The sequence below is a fragment of the Oryza brachyantha genome, chromosome 1, assembly GCF_000231095.2.
Source record: "Oryza brachyantha chromosome 1, ObraRS2, whole genome shotgun sequence".
NCBI classification, from domain to species: domain Eukaryota; kingdom Viridiplantae; phylum Streptophyta; class Magnoliopsida; order Poales; family Poaceae; genus Oryza; species Oryza brachyantha.
Genome location: NC_023163.2, coordinates 16,181,771 through 16,194,330, shown reverse-complemented (window position 1 = coordinate 16,194,330; position 12,560 = coordinate 16,181,771). Strand labels below are relative to the sequence as shown.

Genomic DNA, 12,560 nt, shown 5'->3' with positions numbered 1-12,560 from the left:
TCTCCCACATTTAGTCCAAAAGAGGTTAGGTAATGGGCTGCTACATCCTCAAGCAAATTTCCAAGCTTTTTACGCTGTGATGGTGTGTCCACTGCCAAATACCACAAACTTTGGATATCGTATATCAGTTTTTGCCTTATAATATTTATATTCTTTTATGCCATTAGAATATTGCTGTAAACATAGTTTAATCCATCATATACCAACACTCGCAAAACAAAGCCTTAAATATGTACTTTGTTTTTCATGATATCGGAGCTATAATAATCAACGATAGCTTATACAACACCATAAACTTCAAACCACAAATTTATTATGACAACTATTTTTCTTACCATACACAAAACTATTATTACAGCAATATTTTTCGTACCTGATAAATTGTCACCATGATCTTAGTATTTTATCTACAAAACCACCGTAGTATTTCAATCCCATAAAACCTCTATTATAGCCACCCTCTCCCTATCCCATAAAACCATTTCGATCTGTGAAACCGCCGTTCTCTCTATTCCACGAAACCACTATTACAACCACAATATTTTAACCTGCGAAACTATTATTATAGCCGTAGTTTTTCGATCCACTGTTTTACACCACTCTAGTATTACTAGGTATTATACACCACTACCGTTATGTTATGATGACCGCTAGTGTCGCTATTTATTTATTTAGTGCTACTAAAAGAGAGTTTAGTCTGTTTCCCCTTGCTCGTCCCATTTCCCCCACACCATTCTCGCCCCCCGCCGGTGCAGGACTGCAGGGTGCCGGTGCCCTGCCTCTCCCCGGCGACCGATCGGGAGGGGGCCGGGATGGCCTCCGCCCATTCCGACCCGCCCGACAGCGGCGGTGCTCCCCCAGGTGCGGCTTGCCCTTCTCTTTCTCGCTCGCCATCTCTCCCCCCGTGCTTCGGGTGCGCTCCCGGTCGCTCTGCTCGTGGCGTAGATCGCCGGGGCGTGGGGTTCGGATGCTTGCTTGGTTGGTTGGTCGCGATCCAGTCGCCGGCGCGCGTTGGGGGGCGCCCGGTGCTCGGCTGTTTGCGGAGCGGGGGCCGGGAGCTTCGAGCCCGTGCTTTTGCTCGTCCCGTGGCGGGGGTCGGTGGTGGCGGGAGGGAGGGAGGGAGGGAGGCGCTGCCTGCTTCGGAGTTCGGTTGGGGTTTCTACGAGTTAGCTTGGTTGCTGTGTTTGGGCGTGTTAGCTCGTCGGCCGCGCTCCTCGTCGTGTGCTCCCGCCTCGTGGTTTAATCCTAGGGTTTTAGCCTTTTAGGGGCGGGGGATGTTTGGGGGTAGCTGGCTCTGGTACTGATCGCGCATGTCCTGCTCGCTCGTGCGGGGTGGTGTATGAACCTGGATTTAGCTTTGATTGCTCGAGGATTCCAAGCAAGCTGGATGCCATTACTAGTCCCATCTGAAATGTTCCCGTGGGCGGCTTATTCGTTTGTAGCGTACTGTTCCAGTTGTTCCTGTTGGTGCGCAATTACTCACATACTACCTCTATTTCACAATTTAAGACTTTCTAGCATTTCATAGATTCATATGGATGCTAATGAATCTAGACATATATACGACTACTATACATTGATCAATAGATATATCTAGGAATAGCTAGGAAGTTTTACAATGTGAAACGGATGGAGTATATATCTTTCTGGTCTTGTGGCCCTACTCTGGTATTGATGCACTGCATCTGTAATTGCTGCATTAAAATTTAAGACTATTCTAATGATCCCTGTAGCTTACTAGCTTATGCATGATCCTTATGTTAGTAGTCACTCCATCTAGCTTTCTATGTGCTGCTCGTCTTTTGCCTCAGGCAAATTGTCAATAGTGGTCAGAACTGCTTTTATTTTAAGATATTTCAGTCCCAGGCTTAACCGTGTAACATCAAAAGGTCTAAGTTTTCAATATTTGCTCACTTTTAGCTTCCATCCACCACGTAAACTGAGGCATGTCATCTTCTAGCATCAAATTAACCATTTTCGAGAATATCCTGTACTGATTGGAGAGTCTTGACTCATGCCATAATTTAGTTTAGTTCTGTTTCCTCTTAATCTGTGTTTCTATTGTTTAACATGTACAGATGAAGTGAAACTAGCTTGCTTATGTTGTACTAACTGTGTGAGTTTTTCTTCTGGTAAAACTCAGAGCTCCTATCCCTGCCTGTGCGGGTCATTACTGAACCTGGTCAACTCCCAGTTGAGTTTCTTGAACCCTCTGCTGCCCACAAACTGGTGATTGGATTTGACTGTGAAGGTGTCGACCTTTGCCGCCATGGTGCTCTCTGTATCATGCAGGTGAGTTCAAGTGAAGCTTGTGAAGCATGAAGTATGCTCATGCAGTCTTCTGTTTCATAGTAGTGGTCCTTTCAAACTGTCATGTACCAACCATCCCCTATTAGTGATCACTTCATACTGTTAGGTATCAACCATGCCCTACATAAGGCAGTCCATTTATTCTCTATATGCCTTTTAATTCTTTCTCATGATTTTCCAAACTAGAATAATTCACTGCAATGAAGCCGCCTCATCACCTTTCAGTACCATGCATATCAAAGTGCCTTTTAGATACAACCACTACCTCCTGTTATTTCTGTGTATTGTGTGCACATAGATATCTATTGAGCTTATTTTTAATTTCAATATATTATTTGGTCCTTACAGTGATGATGAAGAAAACCTATTTTTTTGTTCATCTGGAACTTTTTCAGCTTGCGTTTCCTAATGCTGTTTACTTAGTTGATGCTATTGATGGTGGGAAAGAACTTATTCAAGCTTGCAAACCAGCACTTGAGTCAGAGTATGTCACCAAAGTTATTCATGACTGCAAGAGGGACAGTGAGGTACCTAATGACTAGAAGTTATTGTAGTGGTTTTTTCTTGTTTAAAAAATTGATCGCCTGACTGAGAGTTATGATATTGCAGGCTCTATACTTTCAGTTTGGCATAAAATTGCATAATGTGATGGATACACAGGTAATCAGCATGTACATGTGGCATGCTTACTGACTAAAATTGTAGGCAACACATTTTAGTGAACTTGTAAATGTCTGCTGATTTTTCAATGTTGTTCATTAAAACTAAACCATTATCAATTTATCATGAGCTTAGGACCATTAAACCCTGTACAGAGCTGAAATTGTTGCATGATCATTCACCATTCTAGATATATATGCATATAACTATATAAGTAGCTATTTATATGGTAGTTTTTATAAAGGGAGCCTTCAATTATCCCTCATGTGCAGATCGCATATTCTCTGTTAGAGGAGCAGGAAGGGAAAAAGAGAGCACATGATGAGTACATATCTTTTGTCCACCTCCTTGCTGATCCTCGATATTGTGGTACTTACTATACTGAATTAGTTTAAAACATTAAGTTCCTTTGAATCGTAAACTACTGTTTATGTTTTCTTCTCTTATTTGTTCTTTCACTGCATATTCTATATAAGCTCCAATTGCTTGTATTTTACCTTGTGCTGGCATGCAAGATATTTATTTTACTTATACATATTATATGTTCTTATGTTTTACATTTGTATATAATTGGACGGGTTCGAGAGTGAGGGAGGAAGAAGTAGAATATCACGTAAAACAAGATATCCCATTAGTGAATGATAAATTAAGTATTAGCTATTTCAAACTTGAAAAATGTATTAATATGATTTTTAAGAAACTTTTTTAGATAGAATTTTTGTTGTAAAAAATACACCGTTTATCAATTCAGGAAGCACATGCATGAGAAACGAGGGGAGCTTTCTTTCTTTTCCTTTCTATACCTTATAAACGAATGGTTCCTTAAGCATTGTTATCACACCATTCTTTTTTTTAAAAAAAAATGGAAGTGTTGCTTCACTAATTTTTTTTATTCATGAAATCCACTTTATTGTGATTTGGAGGCTAGTACTTGAGATAGAGGTTCTCATTTTGAACATAAGTTAATTTCATTTAGTATACTCTACTTAGGGTCTCTTCGGAACACATGAATTTTACATGATTTTCAGAGGAAACAGTTCAATTCCTCTAATTTTCCTTCAAACTTCCTGCGAAATGAAGAGGCCCTTAATGCTACTGCTAGTGCTTTAACTTTGACGTGTATGTCTTACATATCTAAGCTACTGCAAGTGTTGTTTGAGCATAACTTCTATATAACATAATTGTTAGTGGTCAAGAGTCATTATTTCAACGTGGGCATTCATTCTTATTGTATGTTCATGCAGTGCAAATATGATTAGGCCTTAGGCTGCAAGCCTGCAATCTTTCAGTTCACCCATGAATATAGAACACCTGAGATTTTGGGTAGTCTGAAATTACAAAATGTACTGTGGACTGTTGTTTCATCACACCTCTTGTTAGCAGTTTGCTTCTCGTGTGAAATATTTTTATCAATTAATCGTTATGCTCTCTAAGGATCCTAGATGTTGGCAAAGTGCATGAAGGACCACAGTATTTTTTCTTTTTGTGTTTAATTGATCATATGGTATGACACTGCTTTGTGTAGGAATGCCATATCCTGAAAAGGAAGAAGTCCGTACCCTTCTAAGGCAGGTTAGCAATATATGACGGGAATTGTAAAACTCTTGTATAGAAAGTTATTGTGCTGAGGATCTGAAATCTTCTGTTACTTTCTATTCTCTGATAGTGCTTGGCCATCTGATGCTTCACTGTGCTCATATCTTAGTTTCTTGGAAACTGACAAGTGACTTTGGTTGGGTTTTCAGGATCCTAACTTTTGGACAAATAGGCCCTTGTCCCAAATGATGATGCGAGCAGCCACAGATGATGTCCGGTTCCTTCTCAGTATACATGAGAAAATGATGGAGAAGTTAACCAAAGTATCTTTATGGCGTCTGTCAGTTCGCAGTGAGCTATACTGCAGGTGCTTTTGCATAAATGACAACCTGTACGCAGATTGGCCACCTCTTCCAACTGTCCCTGGTCAGTGCATCCAAACGTGTTTTTCCCCATTTGTTCAAAATTAGGATTCTTTCATATGCCAAATCCCTTTATTCATAATATGCTAAAAAGTTCATTTTACCTATATTTTCTTAAATACTATTGAAAATTAATAGTTGAAATGATAATTTGAATGCAAGTCAGGAACTCGGGATTGCTTTATGGGCTGTCATTTTAGGTGCAGTGTTAGAAAGTAACTTGTACCTTGGTAATCCCGTGTAGTCTTAAATATAAGCATCGCTCAACACATCATGGATGCCTTCAATTGCATTCTTTAATTCTGCGCAAAGATTTAATATTCAACTTTGTATGCCAAATTGGTCAGATATTGTTGGCTTTGTAGATCATTTGTGCTAAACTGCTGGTTGGTATTTGTGTCATACAGATGAAATTGAACCTGATGTTTATGTTCCTGAGGCGGATATCCTGTCAGTCTTGGATGTGCCTCCTGGCAAAATGGGGCGTGTAATTGGCAGAAAAGGATCATCGATAATGGAAGTGAAACAATCTTGCAAGTAAACATACTAAGTCTGATTTTATAGATCTTTTGTAAACCTTTATTGTTCTGTGAAGCTTTATTTAGTTCTTTCATTTACACTCCTATCTGCAGTGTTGAAATCCATATTGGTGGTGCCAAGGGACCTCCAGACAGGGTAAGTTTCCCACGGCCTTGTCTGTTGTAATTGATACATTCAATTGGTTACTGGTCAGTCCACAGTCTTGCTTCACTCAATTACTGGTTCCATCTAATGACTTGAATAAATTAATAGTAACAAATAAAGTTCTTGTAATTCAACAGATAGAATAAACTACCAAAAGGTCATTATTTAGTAGTATGTAGTACATTGCGAAACAGTAAATTGTGGTCCTAACAGCTTGTTAAGTTGAGAATTGTTTTTCATATAATCACAAACATTTGGCAGGACTGGGCTCGTAACATGTATGGTTCAAAGCATAAGTTGTATATGAGCTCTGTGTGTGTGTCTTGCATGGGCCTGGGCTGTATGTATATGAAAGTTGTCTGGCGGCCTATATATGTCGCAATCAGTACGCTAGCTGGACAGATCTGTGAGGCAACACGTAGTGAGAAAGCAAGTGCTGCTAGTAAATGAAAGCAAGTGCTGCTAGCAAAACATAGGTGGTCCTTTGTCCTAATACATGAAAAGATGGCGGAAGAAAGCTGATGCGCCGTGCGCGCACATACATTGAATAGTCTTCCATTCTCTTCTTTCAATAAACTTCTATGTTTTGCAGCCAAACCAATTTAGCATATACATAATTTTCTAACTTCCACCGACTCATCCCATCTCCCTTAATTCAGGTGTTCATCATTGGACCAGTGAAGGAAGTCAGAAAGGCGGAGGCTATCCTCCGGGGCCGCATGCTGGAGTTTTAGGGCAACTACCTTTTGTGATACAGGGCTTGCAACTGCTCTCCTCAATCTGTCAGCCTTGTGTGCACAAAGGGGATATACAGAGTGCATGTGGTACTAGAGGGTGCCTCCAGGATCTCTGATCCTGGACACAACAAACCAAAATAAAAGAATTGAAGGTTTACTTCCATCTGTGCTGCTAGTGTTCCCAGTTCAATTAATCCATCCTGCTGAGGTTTCTAAAGCTTGCAGAGTCTCCAGTTAGCAGATCAAAGATCTGGAGACTTCTTTGCTTCATCTCACTCTCATCAAACTGTACCTATACACTGAACACTGCGATCGCGCTCACCCCGGCGCATTCATCGCCCGCCCTGGACCAGCGGTGCGATATCGGCTGGAGAACCCGGGGTGGCGTCCTACCACCACCGTTAGGTCCGTTGCTGGAGATTGAGTTGGGAGATTTCGCTTTGAATGCTGATGGCAACCCGGTGCCTGGGAACAAAAACTCGCTAGCCTATGCCTTGCCTGGAGGTCCGGCTAAACGTCATTGAAGCCGGGGAGGCTCGCCCACAGGTGATGATCAGATCATATCAAACCATCTCGCCCATTTTTTTCAGACTTGGCAACCAACCGGATGGGGACCCGACACGGCGATGGGTACGTCGGTGTTTGGACCACCACCCTTCGCTACTGTTCCTCGTGCGCAATTTTGTTTAGACATCGCTTGTTATCACCGCTCGGTACTACTGTCTCATCCGAGCCTCTTGATTTGATCACCTATTCCTATGCGCCTTTCTCACACTAGGATTTTAGTGCACGTCTTCTTCTATTATTATAACTTTTCCAAAATTTGGGAACAGTTTCTCTTCAAATAACATCAGATTTTAGTTAACTCTTTGAAGCAAACGCAATCACCGTACTCTTTACTGCGGATGGTAGAAAGCTCAAAGCTTCGTGGTTCGGAATTTCGGATCAGCTCAAACTCATGGTGGCACGTTACTTTTTTTAAAAAAAAAAAACCATGGTGGCACGTTACTTGCTAAGAGCAAGGCCAACAAGCGCTATAAGACTTCTTATAATCTTTTCATAGCCCATTCATATACTAGTTAGTTCTTATCATTAATGTACGACTCACATATCTCTCTCACGTAGTTTTTTGGTTCTTATGTCTAAGCTGGCTATAAACTTTTAGTTCACTTCTACTCTCTCTCCTCCCCTATCTTCTTCACATCAGCATTTAGTTGGCTTATAGCCTGCTATTATGCTTGCTCTAACCCCGTTAAATATAAGGTCCCTCTAGTATTTATATTTAGTGTTTTTTGGTTAGTACATGGTTCTTTTTAGATTTCTTCTAAACTATTTTTATTTTTAATTAGTTAGTACTTTGTTTGTTTGCTTTCATAATTGTTACTACATCCGTTTCATATTGCAAGACTTTCTAGTCTTGCCTAAATTCATCTATGTTTAGATTTATTAGCATTCATATGAATCTATGTAAGGCTAGGAAGTCTTACGTTGTGAAACGGAGAGGGTAAATGTATAGAGGTTTATAGATAAGATAGCATTTGTTAATAAGTTCAACAAGCCAAACATTAACCACATAGAAACCCCAAGGTGGAAAAACATTGGTTAAGTAGTTCCTTGCCTGTTATAGATAGAAGATTATGTCTATCTTTAAAGTTGTTTTTTTAATCAATCTAGGATTTTGTAATATACAATCTTTATCCTGTAACTTTTGTAATATTTGTTTTAACTTTTATGAAAAAAAGCTAGAGTGAATTAATTTCATTATCTTTAGAAGAAAAGTAATGGGTTGATTTATTGGATTTCTTCCAAAATTATGGAACACTCTCTCTTAAAATAGTACATCAAAAATTTGTAAGTCTGTGAAGCAAGCACAATCTCCATAATCTTTACTAAAAGTGGAAGAAAGATTAAAGATCGTCGCTCAGGTAAGCTCATGCCTATAGTGAGTTGAGCTAAGCTACTTAACAAACCACTCACGAGTTATTTTTTAGACTTGTTAGATACAAGACTACCCTACTATTTATATCTAGTGCTTCTTAATTATTTAGTACTTGGTTCTTTTTAGTTTTCTTTCAACCTATTTGTATTTGTATTTACTTAGTGTTTTGTTAGTTAGTGGTCGGTAATTGTTAAAACTATACAGTTACATAAATGAAATAGTATTTGTTAATGAGTTTAACAAGCTAACTCGTGAGACTAGCCGCGCTAGGCTTTTTGGCTGTTAAAGTTGACCAGCTAAGTCAATGTGGCTAGGGCCCCGTTCGGCAGGGGGCATAAGTTAACATATGCCACTTATGCCCTGGCACGGAAAACATGGTAATAGATTAGTACATGATTAATTAATTATTAACTATTAAAAAATATTAATATGATTTTTTAAAACAAGTTTCCTATAGAATTTTTTTGCAGAAAATACACCGTTTAGCAGTTCGGAAAACGTGCGCGTGAAAAACGAGACAGCCTTAGTTAACTTATGGCATGGCCGAACGCGGCCTAGGTATGACTAGGTAGTCCTCACCCCATCCCAAAAATAAATAATTATGCATTGAAACTGGCCTTAGAGCAACCACAATATATCAGTACAAACCAGTCTATATGAGTGGGTCCCACTACATGTGGCAATAGCTATATATACATTAAGGCACAATATATTCGGACCAAGTACACAATATATTCGGACCAAGTAGTCTATATGAGTGGCTCCAGGGTGAAATAAAAAATCTAGTCCACAATGGGTGTTTACTATGATGCGTTAGATGTACAGTGCAATTTTTTTTTGTCTTATGAGTTGTCCATAATGTTATGGGTAGTGTATGTTATTTGTTTTCTATGGACTACTTTCACAATGTTTCAGTCACCTGATATAAAATATTTAATTCACTGTGGACTACTTTTTGTCAATATTGGTTGCTCTTAGCATCATGTTGGATCTGTCCTTGGTTCTTGCACAATATAAAATAATTTTATACAGCAACTCAATTCCCATAGGAACAAGGAATTTCTCCAGTATTCATGGAAAAAAATGGAAGAGAAGAAAAAACAAGTGGCAATTAAACTGTTTGTTCCTATCAAAGATTACCCAGATCGTGCCCTTGTCCGGATTATTCCCCCCTGGTTACAACTGGCGAACATTGCTCTTTCACATTTGCAACTGTTTGGTTTGGACCAATCCTCAGTGTCGATCTGGTAAAAGAATGATAGATGCTGTCGGAATATTTGCCCCCAAGAATCCCTGCCCTGTGGCTCTGCTTATCCCTGAACCTGAAAAATGGTCAAGTGGTGGGGTGGAATTTCTCCGGCGAGATTATCACCCTTGGCTGATTGGTGAAAAAGAAATCAAACGATATATTTAATTATAAATAAAAAATAATTTATAAATAAAATTTTTATATAAGTTCTTTTACGATCTAAATAAATTATAATAAAAAAACTTTAAAATTAACTTTAGAGTTAAGATTAAAAATTTAAACTTTAGTTTATAACAAGTATAAGCAAAAGCGAATAGATAAGCGAGTTCGCCACTTGTGTATCGTATCCTAGGATGAATTCGGCTGCGGATGGAGGCGCCGGCGAGCTGTGGCTGGGGTGGGTTAGGCGATCGGGGTCGGCGGGCGCCACCGCGGCCTTGGACGCAGGCAGGGCAAGGGGCGACGACGGCAGAAAGCGACCGCCGGAGCTGGCCGGTAGCGGCGGCGCGGATCGGGACTGGCCGCGACCCATGTGTCCCGAGCAGAGCTAGCGTGCGGTGTGGGGTGGGGGCGGGCGGCCGCGCGCGCATACATGTACCCGCACGCATGAGCGAGCGGGGTCAGTACGCTTGCGTGTAACTCGCGTGCGGCCGAGCGAGAAGCCGCACGACCGCGACGGCGCCGGACGGGGAGGCCAGTGGAGCGGCCGGCGGTCCTGCCCGCGGAAAACGACGGCGGCGGGCGCGCCCCGGCCGGGCCCGGTTCTGATCGGATCGATCCGTCCGTGGCCATGGATCGATGCCTCGATGGTCGTCAGTGCACTGTGCGTCCGTATACATATATCTATCAGCTCGCTTGATTGTTTGATTTTTTTTACGGGGAAAAAAAATAAACTACATATTTGCAAATAAAATAATCTGTGAATAAGAATTTTATATATGTATTCTTAGTGATCTAAAAATCAAGGTTGAAAAATAAGCTCTGGTGAAAAATCTTTAAAAATTTAAATTTTAGTTTATAAATATAAAGATAAGCGAAAAGACGAGAAAAAAATGATGCTACATATATCCTCGATTGGAGTTGGTCAGACGTATGTGTTCGTATGTATGCAGCAATCATTGCGCTATATACATGCGTACAATACGCGTGAAATACTGGATTATTTTAGTTCCAATTCCGTGCCCAAATTATATACAGGCCTCAACTGTAATGCAGGAGGAATATAGATATGTACGGCCGGACTGCCTCAAGTTTGGTCCGTACGAATATACACATTCATCCTGCGAAATAAATGTCAGATTGACCCTCGTCTTTTAGGTACTTAAAATATCAAACGATGTATTTATAAATAAATAGTAATTTATGATTAAAAATTTTATATACTTGTTCTTGATGGTCTGCTTTAAAATAAACTACGAAGAGAAAAACACTCCCAAATCAACATCGAATTTAAGTTTAAAAATTTAAAATTTAGCTTATAAATATAAGAAAAACAAACATATCTGACAGGCTTGTATATACTTTTTTACATTAACTCGTGCATATATACTAAAAACTATACATCGTTCAATTTTAAAGTGTTCCAGTTCGCCTTTTGACTGCAAATTTTATTAGAATCAGTCTCCTTTTCCCGCTTGTGCATGTACTTAAATTTATAGGACAAAATTTAAATTCTAGATTTAAATTTTAGATTGATTTTAAGGTTTTTTAGTATTATTGTAACTTTTTAATATTTGCTTTTAGATCGCAAGTTCCGTATGCATACGTCATGCGTGCTGGGAAAATACATTTCAATAGTTCAGTCATTTTATTTTTTTACATGTTTGATCATTTGTATTTAAAAAAAATACGAAATTATCATTTATTTTGATGTGCTAATTATTACTTATATTTTTGCACTTAGCATAATTTTTTAAATAAGTTGACAAAAAAACAATGACATTATTTGTTAAAATATAGTGTTAAAATATAGAGGGAGTATCAAATTAATTAGTAATACTCACTGAGTACTACTAAAATATAAAGGGAATATCAAATTAATAATACCATCATTTAAACTAGTACTGGATTAAACAATTTCCAGTACTACGAATTCGGATATCACTTAATAAATTTACGGTACTATGATATATGTCTAATTCAATAGTAATAAGTTTTTCTATTTTGAGATAGAGTGAGTATAATTCTATTTTTTAAAAAAATGGAATATAGTATATGTATTCAATTAATTTGCTGGTCCTTTTTGTCACTCCAATTATTTATACATAGAAATTAAATTATATTGCTGTAGCATTCGTACTTGGGTCTGATGATGAGATCGATCTGGGACCGCTTCTCCTGTGCAAGTTGTACGTTGCTGGTCCAAGATTGAGAGAGGCGTGGCAAGTTAGCTATACAACAACCCATTATATAAACTAAGAAAACAACTCCAAAATTCACCCTAGTGGCCTAGCTAGTGAGCTGATTGAAGATCAGGCGCTAGTTATAATTTACCATGCCTAACATACTTCCTGATTGACACCCCCCCGGGTCATGATATATAAAGCTTAGCATAAAATTTAATCAAACTTTTAAACTTTTGCCATCAATTTTATATTAGAATGAGTTTCATAAAACTACATGTATTTTACTCGTTACTAGCTACCTCTGTCTTTGTTTTATAATGTAAGATATTTGACTTTTTTTTAATGTTTGAACATTCGAAATATTCAAAAATTTAGTACAAATATAAAAAATGATAAGTCATGTTTAAAGTTCTTTTGATAATAAAGTAAGTCACAAGCAAAATAAATGATATTTCCATAATTTTTTAAATAAGACAAATGGTCAAACATTACAAACGAAAAAGTCAAACATCTTACGTTATGAAACGAAGGGAGTATCTTATAAAATTACAGATTCAAGGACTTGACATCTTATGTACAAAACTATCGATTTAGTATACCTATTATCACAAAACTATAAATATTTTGACTATTCTATCATCGAATTACATATTTAGTGTACCTACTATCACATAGCTA

The 12,560-nt window shown here is 38.6% G+C and overlaps 1 protein-coding gene across 1 annotated transcript; it reads left to right on the top strand.

The window, feature by feature from the left end:
* The first annotated feature begins 700 nt into the window (after positions 1–700).
* On the top strand, positions 701–6,566 carry LOC102701212. Its single transcript, XM_006644196.3, has 10 exons — positions 701–861; positions 2,144–2,292; positions 2,706–2,837; positions 2,920–2,970; positions 3,243–3,339; positions 4,496–4,542; positions 4,716–4,932; positions 5,336–5,465; positions 5,561–5,603; positions 6,272–6,566. Exons 1-10 carry the CDS (start codon positions 813–815, stop codon positions 6,344–6,346), a joined length of 990 nt encoding a protein of 329 aa, XP_006644259.1. The 5' UTR covers positions 701–812; the 3' UTR covers positions 6,347–6,566.
* The last annotated feature ends 5,994 nt before the right edge of the window (positions 6,567–12,560 follow it).

Excerpts from the sequence above, each read along its gene's own strand:
- LOC102701212 (XM_006644196.3), top strand. The coding sequence starts at position 813 with ATGGCCTCCGCCCATTCCGACCCGCCCGACAGCGGCGGTGCTCCCCCA. Across the intron at positions 2,293-2,705 it reads GTGCTCTCTGTATCATGCAG|CTTGCGTTTCCTAATGCTGT; the intron begins GTGAGTTCAAGT and ends GAACTTTTTCAG. Across the intron at positions 4,543-4,715 it reads TCCGTACCCTTCTAAGGCAG|GATCCTAACTTTTGGACAAA; the intron begins GTTAGCAATATA and ends TTGGGTTTTCAG.